Here is a 15,862-nt window from a genome sequence, read left to right on the forward strand (position 1 = left end):
ATCCCTCTAACATCTACCCTTACAACCTCTATCAACAGAGATCCCAATAACCTTCACCCCAATAGCATCTTCCCCCAATAACCTCTTAACCCTATCACCTCCACCCCAATAACCTATAATCCTCTAACTTCTACCCCCACAACATCTATCCCTAGAACCTCTTCCCTAATAGCCTCTACCCCTACAACTTCTTCCCTAATAACCTGAACCCCAATATACCCTGTAACCTCTACCCCTACAACCTCTATCCAACAACCTCTTCCCCGATATCCTTTATCCCTCCACCCCAATAGGCTCTATCCAATAACCTCTACCCCAATAACCTACACCCCAACAACCTATAATCCTCCAACTTCTACCCCTACAACATCTATCCCTAGAACCTCTTCCCCAATAACCTTTAGCCATGCATGTAACCTCTATCCATACATCCTATATTCCTATACCCTCTTCGCCAACCTCTTTCCCGATCACCATTATCCCTCTAACCTATACCCCTACAACATGTACCCCTACAACATCTACCCCTACAACAGCTACCCCTATAACCTCTACCGTATAAACTCTTCCTGATAACCTCTACCCCAATAACCGCTAACCCTATAACCTCTACCCCCAAAACGTCTACCCCTTTAACATCTACCCGATAAACTCTTCCTGATAACCTCTACCCCAATAACCGCTAACCCTATAACCTCTACCCCCAAAACGTCTACCCCTTTAACATCTACCCGATAAACTCTTCCTGATAACCTCTACCCCAATAACCGCTAACCATATAACCTCTACCCCCAAAACGTCTACCCCTTTAACATCTACCCTATATGAACTCTTCCTGATAACCTCTACCCCAATAACCGCTAACCATATAACCTCTACCCCCAAAACGTCTACCCCTTTAACATCTACCCTATATGAACTCTTCCTGATAACCTCTACCCCAATGACCGCTAACCCTATAACCTCTACCCCCAAAACGTCTACCCCTTTAACCTGTACCCCATTTAGGTAGTTGTTCGTTCCTCTTCATTTAAATAACTTACACATTAACTTGACAGTCAACTAAAGGTTGTCTCATTACACTCTTAATGTTCATGTAATTTAACATATAATTTAAATCAAAACAACAAAACTATTGAGCAATGAATTAAGTTAATGAATTAAGTAAGGATGGTTCTCGTCTCATATTTATTCCACAATCACTTTGTTATCAACGACGACCTACCCTTGTTATACTGTATAGGAGTCAGTGCTGATTATACATCTTGTCAGAACCCGTGTTGTACAACCGATTTCAAAGAGTTCATGTCCTGAATAAGATGCTGGAGCTACAATAGCCACTGGATGACTAAAATAAATTTAACGGGTATTGGACGCATAACTCGAAAGTCTCTCTCATCCATTTGACTAATGAGTACAAAATTTAGCTCAGCAGTTTTCCTCACGACATACAAACCTCTTGTTGTGCTATATAGCACAAGTATTTTTAAAGCCTGGTTAGCGGCTCCAAAATATTTCTTTGTTTGGAACTAAACCAATAAAATCTTAATTTTTACTGTCATATCGTATTTTAATACAACCCAGGCATCATTTGCAGTACCTATTGTAAATTCATCGTAGACTGATAGTTTCTTTATAGCCGTTTCCCGAAAGGGTAAAAAATATATAATCTATCTTAATGACATTGTAAAATTGTGAGGGGTACCGCGTATTGCCAAGTCGGCAATGACTATAACGCGTATTGCAAAGTCAGTAATTACTATATCGGTTAGATTCGTGCAACACGGCAACATACAGAAACAACGCTGTACTCAAAGCCGAAGAGTTTGGGTCTGCACTGTTTGTAAATGTTAGAAGAACTATTAAATTAGCAAATCTTGGTAATATAATGTAGTAAACTTGTCTTTAAATGTTAAAAATATGTTGTGTTCGATACAGAAAATAGAAACCCCCTATACAATAGTCCTATATGCCGAAGCTTTGGTTAATAGCTAATACCATAATGTTGATAGGGGTCACGTAAGTTGGCTTTAAATAATTAAAAAAATGGAAACATATCTATAGCGATATCTAGAACGATACGACAGCAAATGTGTCAAGTGTCATTTTCATATCCATCAGTTCAGTACTGTTATCAGTTCAGTACTGTTATTAAGCAAGTCAGACTCGGATTAGGGATAAAGTTAGGATAATCAATTTTCTTTAATTCTCTTTATTGATAGTTGTTCATAAAATAAAACAATTTGTTTACATAAAAAATCATTTGTGACCTTCAACAAAATACCGTTTGATTACGTCCATATCGAAACAAATCATTTTACTAGCACGAATATTGAATGAAAAGGAAACTGTAATTCAATGATTAGCACCATTTTCAAAAGAACTCATGAAAATTTGTTTTCCTGTACGGTAAGACTCCTCACATGCAGAAGCAAGCCGACATACTTGTAGAGTCTCTTCTTTCTTGACAAGAATCTCCTTTTCGATACCTAACAACAAAGATCAGACGAAATGAGTCTTTTAGAGAAGAAAAACATGAATGTTGGATAATGTAAAGTAAATCAAATATCAAATTATAGTTTACCGTATAGCAGTTAGGTTTCAATGCCTATACACATATTGTCAATACCTTTCTATTAGTTCTAATGGGAACAATATACTGCAGATACGTCACTGATCACATGGTCAACACAGCTGCAATACAACGCTTACTGACTTACTTCTACGTGAGTACTTCGTCAAAACACGTGTGCAGTTTAATAGATAACACTGTCAAAGGATCTTAACATCTGAGTATGTTACGTTGACTCACATCTCGTAATAAGTAGAGTATACAATACTTTAATGATTCACTAAGCCTTCCATCGTAAGTAACAGAAAGCAGGCCGATTATGAAGTAGGCAACGAAACAAACCATAATGTGAAACTGAAAACCCTAAAGGGTTTAGGCCTATTACAGATAACCAGGAAAATGCTGCAGATCATTCGCATATCACGTCACTTACCTAATATGACATTTACAAAATGTTCAAGTTCCAATTCATATGCTTCTCTGTATCTCTGGGGAAAAGATGCCTCTATTGGGTTCTTACAAGCTCCTAAAACACCATGACAAACAACGGAAGTAGGAACCTTGTTTTGTTGTTCAAGCATACCATTAGAGCCGAAGATCTGGAGGTGATAATAATGAATGGCAAAGACAAGTTCATGTTACCATAATGCCAGCACTACACATCAGGGCGATTCTGGTTACTTGCCATAGGTAGGCAATAAACATATGCAGTCATGTTTGGGTGTGTGTGTGCGTGCGTGTGTGTGTGTATGTTTGTATGTGACGCCCTAGTTTGTCAACACGATATCTCAAGATAGGTAACATCTGCAGTTCTTCCCTATAATAAGTGGCTTCCCTATAATAAGCACAAAAAATGTGAAATGTCATTTGGGGTCAGCAGAGAGCAAAATGTGAAAATCAAAAGAACCTGAACATTAAAGGAGCTCATATATGCATAGTAGGATATACCTAATATGTAGTGTAAAGTTGTCTGACAATTTGGTGTAGGTCATAATTTATTTGAGTTCACCACTTTATTTGCTCTCATATTTTGCATGTGACTTCCCTATAATGAGTACAAGCAGGGGCGTATCCAGGGGGGGGGGCGCAACAGGCGCGCGCCCCCCCTATTGGCCGTCACCAGAAAAAAAAAGTTTAGCAAAAAAAAAAAAAAAAAAAAAAATTGATGACGACCTTTATGTGAGATGTCGGTGATCGCTCAACCCCCCCCCCCCCTCCCGTATGCTTTATTTTTTGTTTGCCAAAAAGAGGTTCTGGCGAAGTTCGGCGGCATAATAGTTTTAGAAACATAGATGGTAATTGTGTTTGTATTATCACTATAAACACTAAATGACATGCCAGCCATACTAAATTGTGCATTTTGTGTCCATATTTACTGGAAATGTTGCTTATTATTAAGGTCGAAAAATGGATCACATATGGCCATGGGCGGCGATCCTGGGTGGAGGGGGGATATATCCCCCCATGAAAATGGGTGGAGGGGGTGTAATGCACCATATCCCCCCCCCCCACCAAATGCCAGGGATAAGAATATTTTCATGCCTACATTTATGCATCTTCGTTAATGTACGGCTCTTTTTTAGCTTCATTTCTCGCCTACCATAAACGCAGTGCGATCTTTTCAAATAAAGCGTCTTTATAAAGCAAAAATAGTTGACTGTAGGCTTCATTGGCCCTATAACAACAAAATGTATCATTGCGCCCACGGTATTGATATAGTACATATATGCACCCTCATAGTATTCATATAGGCCCTATAGTAGGCCTACACACGTACATGTTCCCTCGAACAGCTGAGAATCTCATGTAACCAGGGTAATGCTTAATACACGTTTCACCTGGATGCCCTAGCAATCGGTACCTAGGAATGTAACTATGTGTAATTGTGTATTGCATGTGTATAGGCCTATAATAGCCTGCATGAGGCCATTTTCTTCATCGAATAATATAACAGAGCTCTCGAACATTCTAACGTTGCGCCTGAAACAAGATTGACAAGGGCAATTTTCCCAAAATAACACCCGAAATTTAAAAAAAAAAGTATTTTGGATCCTGATTATGAGATATTTCGGACATGACATCCCTATTTTAAAGTTGGGTATATGCCGCTTGGAAACCTCGGGAAGTGCCGTTTCCGGCCATCTAGAGGGTTTGTTAATCCCAAAATGTTCTTGTACGCTTCGCGCCAACTCATGGTGGCGCTACGCTTAGATAGTCAACCAGATAAGGCTCTGATAGTCAACAAGGTCATATCCCCCCCCCCCCCCACTCGGAAGTACGGATCGCCGCCCATGCATATGACACCATTTTGCATTTCAGCCCTTCTTTGAAAGCAAAAATTGTACACCTCTCCCCTTAGACCCATCCCCCAGGACGGCGATCATTCATGCCTGGCGCCCCCCTATTGGAAAATCCTGGATACGCCCCTGGTACAAGTACCTTATTATTTGGGTGGAGGTCAAAGGTCATTTGGGGACATCAAAGGTTACACTTTGTAAAGCCTTAGAAACACAAACCTTGTTCACATGATATCCCAATATGGTTTACATCTCATACACTATTCACTTGGCATGTGTCTTTCTATAGTGAATACCCTATTATTTTGGGTGATGGTCAAAGGTCATTTGGAGTCAGCAATACCAAATGGATCTCATCAGATTAAGAATAAGATAAATAGTTGAAAACTTGATACAACAAGTCACGTCTCCGAAAAAGAAGATAAAGTTGTCATAAACATTTTCGACAAAATTAGAAATTCGGAGATGAGATTTGGGGATGAAATTTCAATTTTCCAACGTGCCATTTGTGTCACCGTAACATGTAACAAAATGAACTTCTTCTGCGGAGTACACTTCCACACCACTCCGTAACGTTTAATAACTTCAGATGATCTTGCATTTTAGACCTCTCCGGACCAAGTGATTGACAAGACCAAAATAAGTATAAATATATCTAGACATGTTTGAACCAGTGTTGTCCCAATTAAATAAATAACTTATTCACAAATTCTCCATCGATATATTTATCAGGTTTGGGACAGTCCATTCTTCTGTAAAGTAATTACCATATTCTTATGATGCAGGAATTTCTGAATCTGAACAATATCTGCATCTTTGAATCAGAGGCGTCGTCAGACAAAGTTAAAGTGCCCAACCCAGATGGTGGGGCACAGCAAATGAGAGTAACATTTGAGGGACTCAGAATGCCGAATATGCATGCAAGCTGGCATCAAATGAGAAGGCGAGGGTCCAGAGGCCCTCCGTAGTCTTTGTGGTTTTCATCGTGGAGGTAGATGTAAGTTAATTATGGTCAGTAGAATAAAAGATTTGTATTCTTCCTGCTTCATCATTTTTGGTTATCGAAACTCATTTTATTTTATTTTGGGAGTGGAAGGGGGGGGGGGGGGTAGGAAGTGAGACGCATCTGAACTCACTTAACTTCTAGAACATATTGCACATTTTGTTGACCAGCTTTTTTCCTATTGAGGACGATTTGTCGGTTTCTTTGGCAAGGCCCTATATGCGGCTTTACGTTGTATCAATGGATAGAGAATGTGTGAGCAATATGAGAGTGAAAGACGAAAAATTCCAAAAAACACAGTAAAATGTGGTCAAAATAAGGAACAGAGACAGCTTGAGCAATTTATGCTAATGCATTAGAATTTTTTCCTTTTATTAAATATATGTTTCTTCATTTTGCGGGATATACAGCCATACAGTCCGCTGATTGTGGGTGGGGAGGGGGGGGGGGCAAGGCCATACTGTTAGTGTATTAAAATGGAGCTGTACTCATACCGCTAACGAACGGGAATACGTTACTAGCACTTGATTAACAGCAGCTAATATTTACACATATGACGCGGTTACTCTGTGACAGTAAATAACAATTAATTTGATGTGTTGAAGTTAATAGTTTCACTGTTATCAGTGCCTATTTCTTGACCAACTTATGAATTATCATAGTATTATAATCATTCTGGATATTTGCTTCTTATATTCCGCCATCTTACCTCCATACGTTGATCATAACCGTAAACTGCATGTCTGCTGAGATCGATACTGGCTATGCAGCCACTTGGAAACTTCATGACAATAATAACTTGATCTACGTCATTCAAGTCCGCAATTTCCTTGTGGAAGGCGTGAGCTTGGGTGAATACCGATACTGGGTATTCCCCGATGGTCCAACAAATGGCATCTATATCATGAACACCACAGTCATGGAAGATGCCTCCTGAAAATAAAAATAACATAATTCGGTTGGACATATTTAAACACCGAGATGAAAACCAGACTTGTGGTGTGAGTACAAAGTGTCCAGCATAATGTTTCGTATACGATGTCCCGGGCACGGGTACCCGAGCACGGGTACCCGAGCACGGGTACTCGAGCACGGGTACTCGAGCACGGGTACCCGGGCACGGGTACTCGAGCACGGGTACCACCCGAGCACGGGTACCCGAGCATGGGTACAAAGCCGGAAAGTATGAAGAACATGAGTTTTACTTTTGCTGAGTACGAATGAAAGCTTGAGTAAAGTCCAGGAGCACTTATACGGAAAATGTCCAACATGGGCGTTCGCTCCAAAAAAAAAACACGATTAACCGTCCAAAAATTAGCCGGTTAGCTGGTTTACAATAATAGCATTAACCAAGTAACCGTAAAATTTGCCCGTTTTTGTTTGGTGTCTGGGGCTGGGGGAATTGCAAAGGAGTGGTGCAGCAGCATAAATTGGACCTCTGTGGAATATATCTGAGAGTCCTATACAGGGTGCAGGAGACGAATCCCCAGAAAGCTGAGCATTTCGGAGATTTCTCGTTCTCTCAAAGCGACTTTAAAGCACGAAACATATGTCAGAGAGAGCAATTAAATGTCTCTGGAATGTGTTCCAAACCATTATGGGGATCTTGGGGACTTCAACTGTGAAAATTTTAACTTTTCAGATATTAAATATTCTCAGATTGTGATTTTAAAATACAATTCACAAAACAATTCAACTTTCACTGAAATGTATTGTGGAGGTGCAGGGACGAAGCCCCTTGAAGCTAAACCATTTGGGGTCTTTCTTGCTGTTTTTTTAATACTTTGATTTCCAGGGCCGGGCGGGCAACTGACGACCCACCCCCCCTCCCCGGCACCCCTAGCGGACGTCCATGTACTCCTGTAAGCTTCAAATTGTCACTATAACGTACATACTGTACATACTTTGATTGTTCCTGTTGATTACACGACTTCTCTTGTTCCAATCCTGACCACAAAACAATTTATGTGAATAACTCTTACACAGACTGAATACAATAACATTGATTTAAGAGTCCACAAGGTACATTCAAGTCGCACATTTTAGGAACAAAGTACTGTGAGTTCCTACCTGATATTCTTAGATACTCTTTTGGTGGAAATGGCGCATCTCGACTGCATGTCTTTATGCACTGCAGTTCACCTATAGCACCTTCGGCTAAGCGCTGTCTCATCAAAGAAATACTTGGATCAAATCTCCTATTAGAAATATGTGCATAAAAATTATAAATCCGTTTAAACTGAAAAAGTCCCTTTTCCTATCAGTTATTCCCATTTGCCTGATCTGATTCGCATTTACCAGCTGTAGTAATGAGTACTGAGAAACGGGACTATGGTATACTGTATGCATGTATCTTCAGGGGCGTATCCAGGATTTTCCAATAGGGGGGGGGGGGGCGCCAGGCATGAATGATCGCCGTCCTGGGGGATGGGTCTAAGGGGAGGGGTGTACAATTTTTGCTTTGAAAGAAGGGCTGAAATGCAAAATGGTGTCATATGCATGGGCGGCGATCCGTACTTCCGAGTGGGGGGGGGGGGATATGACCTTGTTGACTATCTAAGCGTAGCGCCACCATGGGTTGGCGCGAAGCGTACAAGAAAATTTTGGGATTAACAAACCCTCTAGATGGCCGGAAACGGCACTTCCCGAGGTTTCCAAGCGGCATATACCCAACTTTAAAATAGGGATGTCATGTCCGAAATATCTCATAATCAGGATCCAAAATACTTTTTTTTTTAATTTCGGGTGTTATTTTGGGAAAATTGCCCCTGTCAATCTTGTTTCAGGCGCAACGTTAGAATGTTCGAGAGCTCTGTTATATTATTCGATGAAGAAAATGGCCTCATGCAGGCTATTATAGGCCTATACACATGCAATACACAATTACACATAGTTACATTCCTAGGTACCGATTGCTAGGGCATCCAGGTGAAACGTGTATTAAGCATTACCCTGGTTACATGAGATTCTCAGCTGTTCGAGGGAACATGTAGTGTGTAGGCCTACTATAGGGCCTATATGAATACTATGAGGATGCATATATGTACTATATCAATACCGTGGGCGCAATAATACATTTTGTTGTTATAGGGCCAATGAAGCCTACAGTCAACTATTTTTGCTTTATAAAGACGCTTTATTTGAAAAGATCGCACTGCGTTTATGGTAGGCGAGAAATGAAGCTAAAAAAGAGCCGTACATTAACGAAGATGCATAAATGTAGGCATGAAAATATTCTTATCCCTGGCATTTGGTGGGGGGGGGGGGATATGGTGCATTACATCCCCTCCACCCATTTTCATGGGGGGATATATCCCCCCTCCACCCAGGATCGCCGCCCATGGCCATATGTGATCCATTTTTCGACCTTAATAATAAGCAACATTTCCAGTAAATATGGACACAAAATGCACAATTTAGTATGGCTGGCATGTCATTTAGTGTTTATAGTGATAATACAAACACAATTACCATCTATGTTTCTAAAACTATTATGCCGCCGAACTTCGCCAGAACCTTTGTTTGGCAAACAAAAAATAAAGCATACGGGAGGGGGGGGGGGTGAGCGATCACCGACATCTCACATAAAGGTCGTCATCAATTTTTTTTTTTTTTTGCTAAACTTTTTTTTTTTTGGTGACGGCTAATAGGGGGGGCGCGCGCCTGTTGCGCCCCCCCCTGGATACGCCCCTGTATCTTTGAGCTATATCCATTGTACTGGTGGTTGATTACCACTATACTAACGATGGGATAATCGTTTTGTTTACATTTAATATGTAAGATGAATTTCAGGAACCTGCAACCAATATTGCGGCGTCTAATTTATGGTTTGAGCATAAATTGAACAAATCCCGTGCACGATCGCAGGCAACAAACTTTAAGCCTTTATTCTGTCCTGAATTGTTTATTACCGTACTTTTCCGGGTTTTTTTCTGGCACAAACATTTCCTCCCCACCCTCATTTGTTGTTCTATTTGCATCTGTTTTTACTGAGATTCTTTTCATTTCCAGTTGCTATCTTTGTGGATGATTCATGTATTAATTGAGGCCAAGTCTGCCAATTCCAATCATACAGACGACTCATGCTGTGACGGCATAAGTAGGAAGTGAACAAAAAGCTCCTCCCCAAATATCATCAGAAAACTCTATGACCCCCTCCCCCCCCCCCCCCCTCCCCCTCATATGAACCCTCTATAGAAATATCCAACATATTCACCAAAGAAGACGTCAAGATTATTGTTTACAAATAATGTCGTAATTTACCTGTTGAAAGCACATAGAAGAGGTTGGCCATATTTTTCAGCATCGGCGTAACACGCTGCAACGTTTTCTTTAGTACCAGCGATCGGTTTCTCACAGAAGACCGCTTTGTCTGTTAAAAACATCAGAACATAAAACTATATTCGTTAACAGAAATTAACTTCGGTGTTTTCATTTGGTATTTTCGATTATAATAAAGTTAGACACATCTTGTCACTGCAGTATCAACTCACCCACCGCTATCCTTCTCGGCTGATGTAGTATAGTTGTACAAAGATAAATTTAAGTCAGTCGATATCTGTAACTTGGACTGAATATTGCGACAACAGAAAACACGAAAGAATCCTTTTCTAGGAACTTGCGCAGTGTGTGTTTTGTTGAACGTTTTCGCGATTATGGTCTGCAAACGTAAATATAATGAACAGTCTAATAAATCTGTTCACATAATTTTCCTTCTCGATCGTTCGTCCAAGTTACAAGTGGATGAATATCTAAGATCGTGAATAGTGTACATTGCATAACTTCCGTATAGGTGCATTTGTAACAAAATTATAGTAAAACTATATGAATATGCAAAAACAGATGGCAAAGGACATTACAAACGTACAAAAGTTACAACCTTGTTCGGAATACGTAATCATACATGAATATGCAAAATTCTTCAGAAAGTAGTTTGCTGTGGATGTGCCTAATGTAACGGCCTCTGGCCAACTATGATTTGTGAAGGGTCTCTTAAGTATTAAAGAACCATCCACTTCTTAGCTTACTCAGAAAGTTATCTTTGACCTCGGTCAGTGACTTAAGGTATGTTACATTGTCTAAAGGCATCTCGCCACCTGAATGAAGTGTGTCCAATCTCACCTGACTTTAGGCCTCGCCTGACAAGATTTTCATGTAAGTCCGTAGGGGTGCAAATAACGATACCGTCAACGCTGCAACAAAAAATGAAATAAAGAAGTTAATTTTGAAGAATCTACAATTTCTGTATATTTTTTATCGGGACATAAGTAAAATTAACGATTTATTGTGACGTTAAGAAAGAACATGGACGGCTACGGTTAGGAAGGAATAAACTCAAAATGTTGGCAAAGCTAAGCATTGCCATAGCCTAGATGCGAACGATCTTCTCAAATTACGGTTGAAACCGCAATAGAAGTTAATTGATTAGGTCGAAGAGATGCGGGAAATATGAAGGGTTCCTCCATCCTTGAGTTTATAATAAACACTGACTGCAGGATCCGTTTGTATGGGATTACGAAAACTTGTTAAGACAACCTCACCCGATGCAGAACATCAATTGCTTATATGAGGCTCACACAGTTGAAATGTTTGGTTTCACAATATATTCTACAACATCCGTTTTTTCATCCATGAGTGATACCCTGAAAAACAATTACTAAGATCTTGAACGATCAGAATAGTTCTTTGCACCCCTTGTTAAATGACTGACTGTGGATTAGAAATAAACACAAGATTACATGCTGAAAATGATCGCTACCTGATATGACACATCTTTTGTTCCATTACTGTTATGATAACCGCACAATATTTCCGGCTGCAAGCAACAAATAGTGTCTCCATTTCTGTATCCATATATAACTAGCTGCGCATAGGATGTCATGGTACAGAAATCTTACTTTGAGTCATTAAAAACTTGATCTGCATCTTTTGAACTTATGACCTTGACGTCATCATTAACCATGTACTCCCTGGCAACTGCTTGCCCATGTTGCAGGTTCTCTTCCACAATGTATCTTAGATGAGCCTTTCGCAAACTAAGGATGTTTGCAAGATGGATCCGTCCAGCTCTACCGAGACCAAAGATGGCAAGACCAGCCTTTCTCCTTTCTGACGTCATTTTGCTACGAAGGCAAAGGAAGACGCTGTCATTTGGTACAATGTATCATCTTAAACTTTAAACGGTCAAGAATAGAAATGAATACAGGTGCTAGCCTACTGAAAGATCTACATCAATTCTAACATTCTAATAGTTAGGCCTATACTTTAAATTAATAATGTTTGAACCTTGGCTCATTTTCGCGTGCTGGTTTTTTTCAATATTTATTTGGATAACTTTGGAAGATATCGGGAGAGGTAGATGTAGTGTGACAATATTTTGGGAACGTTTTCAAATCCAAGCCATTCTCAGTTGTTGGAACTGTAACACATATATGACTGTCTGCTGTATATACAGTGTTCACTGAAATAAGTGTTTTCTTACAGCGGCAATCGATATTGAACTGGGGATAGGCCCAAATCTTAATATGATGAAGATAGTAAGTTGTGCGAAAGATCTATCCAGAAAATGAGACTTGAGATTATAATTTCAGCATTACTCTGTACGGTACAATGCATGTGTGACAGCGACGATATACGTTCACACATGTTGTGTATAGTACAACATTACTATAGCAAGTCACCCCAACTATAACAGCAGTCATACAACTTACCTAATTCAGTAATAAGTCGAGTCACTGATCGACATCCATGGAGCAAGACAGTCACTTCAGTCTGGTGAAGCCTGTTCTAACTCGAGTGTTCCAACACACGTATTTCCACTGCGGGGTGGCAATAGGTACACTTCTCTTAACGTACGTTCGATAAAACGAGATTGTTTATCAATGTGTCGTAATATTACGAACTAGGTCCAAAGTACCTGATTAAATAGATTGAGCTTCTGACTCTTCTGTTCAGACTGTGAGTTCGTTGAAAGGTCAAAATGCCGGATATCTCTCCGAGAAAGGAAAACATAACTACATAACTATGGAAACAAGAGCAGCGACGCTGCACAAGCTCAGCTAAGCTTCTATTTGAGAATTGTTTTGATTGGTAATATATGAGCAGTTTGTGCGAAAAAATAAGAGTGACATAGACGGGATAACGGTCTCATTCCCATCCTCCCGTCTCCTTTTTTCCTTGCCTTATACTCCTTCTTAGCAGACTGACATAGTTTGTTACACTTGTTAAAAAGTTGTACTCCTTCAAAGTGGAAATACTGTTACGAACTTAGTTTATTCAATATATCGTTGTACTTATTACTAGGGACAAACCCAATAAACAAATATTTACTTATAAAGTATGATCGCATATGTGGAAACGTAACTTACACAAACCACTGACGAAAGTTCAGCCAAATCAAATGAAAAATGACGAAATGGCAGTCAATCAAACCCGGTGGCAAAAAGTGACAGAATTTCGGCAGAATTATACGTTCGCTCTAGCTCAGTTGAAAGCTTTCAGCGAGCCAAGAACCACCCTAACTTCTTCTTTTTTTCATGTGTGATCACTGCATAACACGTCAGGAAGTCAATGATCACTCTTTCCATTCAAATTTATTTCAACCAATTATGTTCAAATAATTTACAGTGCTATGTTCATCTAATAGACTTCAAGTAAAACATGATCTGGTTGAGGGGAATTCCACAGGGAAGCTACTAAAGGTTTGTGGGATATGAATCCCCTTTACTGTTACTGGTATCGAACAAAATGGATGCTTTGTCAAATGACAAAGAACCTGATAAAGCTTAACACACATGCACGTCTTTGATAATAGTAATAATATTCCTGAAATCCCAGCAACCAACAAAACGGTATACCACCAGTGAGATTAGTTCTGATGAATTCCCTCAACAATCTGCTAATCCACAGGCGTCTAACTGTTGATTCAAACCAGATAAAGGCCTTGCAATAAAGAATTCACTGTGTGAAGACAAATAAGTACTGATTGTGACCGATTCGTTTTATGATGCCAAAACTTTTTAAAAAATCCTGAGTGAAGGACTATAGAAATCTTAAAGTCAACAGGTTCTCAGTTTTCCTGATAAACAATCCAAAGATGCAATGACAAATTATTTTACTGGTAAACAAAGCGTCTATGAGTCTAATGATAAAACGCCTGCAATAAACATCTTTGGATTCTCCTCAGATTTCAACACGACTCTCTATTCAATCATGAATATTGTGTAATCAAAATCACGACGTCGAAGCAATTGTTGAGAAAAACATTGTCATTTAATCGTTTTGTACATCAAACCGACTAAAAAAACCGGCCATTTTCCATTTTCCTGGTTTATCTGTCAGTAATGAAATTTGAGAACCTATCCACATCCTACATTGTCTACGACCGATTTGTTTTGTTTAACGATGTAACATTTGTCAACAATTTCGGTCAATGCCCGACACCATCCGACCCGTCATATCATGTGCTTATTGCAGCAGATCTCATAAAGCCGTTAAGTGTGCAAGGACCGATGTAGTATTAACTGTGAAAGAGCGAATTACCTAAACTGCGATTCCCGCACAGCTTATTCATTTACCTGTAAGAAGTACCACCCAGTTAGGACATTTTTTCTATACCGTAGTGTCATGTCCCGCTTCAGAGCACTCGTATTGTCAGTACGAGCAGTATGAATATCATCTTTCTATCAGATCAAAGTTAGGTACTGTTCGTATACCGTGTCCATACCATTCCTTATGAACATGACATTGGAGTACAGTTTAGAGCGGTATTTGTATTAGGCAATTGTCCCAACTGGCTGGAAGTTGACCATCAGAATAAATTACGCACATCAATTAAGTTTTACAGTATAACCATTTAAACTTGCAGGGGCAGCTAAGGTCCATGACGGCATGCAGGCTGGCTTCAATTTGTAAACTGGAACCTACAGTCCCTGTGCAACAAATGTGATCAAGCAATGGAATATGTCATAGAAAATAAAATTGATATATCCTTCTTCACTGAAACATTGATGATGTCATCTAAAGTTTTGAAGTTAATGGATTTAGTTTACATCTCTTCCTCGAGCCAACATGAGAGGAAGGGGGTGTAGGAATAATGGCAAGAAGAGATGTCCCTCTGAAGCATGGTATTCATAAATATAACTCATCCCTTGAATTAGCTTTGTCCGTGATGGAATTATGTATTCATGGGCTTAAATTGTGGATAAGTTAAATGATGTTATTTGATTGAAGTAATTGTTTTCAGACTATAGATGGACAGATGCGAAGAGTCTTTCACTCCGTATTGGTGATAAAGTTATAAATAACCCTCCTGTGGTACGCAACCTTTGCTTATTTGGATAAATGCATTACTATGGAAAAATAAGTTAATTATGTATGTTAGTCTACAATGTATCATATCTGACAAGAGGGTCAACTTGTGTAGTAAATTATAATGGGTAAATACCTTGATTCGTCTTCAACTAATAAATCTTCCAGTAGTGTTGATAACTCAAATTCCTTCCGTGTAATTAAACTTAATATCCCAAGGATACTTATGTGATATCTTACATCAACAAACTAAAAATAGGTCATCTAGATCACAATATCTTTACCAACTTAATGTTCCATTGTCTCGATCGGGGGTCGCTGCTTTCATCATGATTAATACTTATCTCTTCACATTGTTCTTTTTCTTTCTTTTGTCATCATCTGTAAAGCGCATTGAGCAACTTTTATTGGATTCTGCGCTATATAAGACTAATCATCATCGTCATCGTCATCGTCGTCGTCGTCGTCATCATCATCGTCATTATCATCATCATCATCATCATCATCATCATCATCATCATCATCATCATCATCATCATCATCATCATCATCATCATCATCATCATCATCATCATCATCATCATCATCATCATCATCATCATCATCATCATCATCATCATCATCATCATCACTATCACCATCACCATCACCACCATCATCATCATAATAATAATAATAACA

General features: G+C 39.4%; 1 protein-coding gene across 2 annotated transcripts; it reads right to left on the minus strand.

Annotated features, from left to right (window-relative positions):
• Nucleotides 1–1,048: 1,048 nt before the first annotated feature.
• Nucleotides 1,049–15,655, minus strand: LOC139976314 (inositol 2-dehydrogenase-like). 2 transcript variants are annotated; one of them, XM_071984995.1, is made up of 8 exons: nt 12,583–15,655; nt 11,770–11,994; nt 10,994–11,064; nt 10,136–10,244; nt 7,943–8,070; nt 6,582–6,805; nt 3,006–3,171; nt 1,056–2,489 (listed from the first exon to the last, which is right to left on the minus strand). In XM_071984995.1, exons 2-8 carry the CDS (start codon nt 11,988–11,990, stop codon nt 2,356–2,358), a joined length of 1,053 nt encoding a protein of 350 aa, XP_071841096.1. In that variant the 5' UTR covers nt 11,991–11,994; nt 12,583–15,655; the 3' UTR covers nt 1,056–2,355. The 2 variants fall into 2 exon arrangements, with proteins under 2 accessions (XP_071841097.1, XP_071841096.1); XM_071984996.1 differs by lacking the exon at nt 12,583–15,655 and having other exon boundaries at nt 1,049–2,489; nt 11,631–11,773.
• Nucleotides 15,656–15,862: the final 207 nt, after the last annotated feature.

Source organism: Apostichopus japonicus, chromosome 11 (genome assembly GCF_037975245.1).
Source record: "Apostichopus japonicus isolate 1M-3 chromosome 11, ASM3797524v1, whole genome shotgun sequence".
In the NCBI taxonomy this organism is placed as follows: Eukaryota; Metazoa; Echinodermata; class Holothuroidea; order Aspidochirotida; family Stichopodidae; genus Apostichopus; species Apostichopus japonicus.

Coding starts and splice junctions, on each gene's coding strand:
- LOC139976314 (XM_071984995.1), bottom strand. CDS start 11,990: ATGACGTCAGAAAGGAGAAAGGCTGGTCTTGCCATCTTTGGTCTCGGT. Junction 11,065..11,769: donor CAAGTTTTTAATGACTCAAA/GTAAGATTTCTG, acceptor TTTTTGTTGCAG/CGTTGACGGTATCGTTATTT. Junction 6,806..7,942: donor AGAGTATCTAAGAATATCAG/GTAGGAACTCAC, acceptor TTTTATTTTCAG/GAGGCATCTTCCATGACTGT.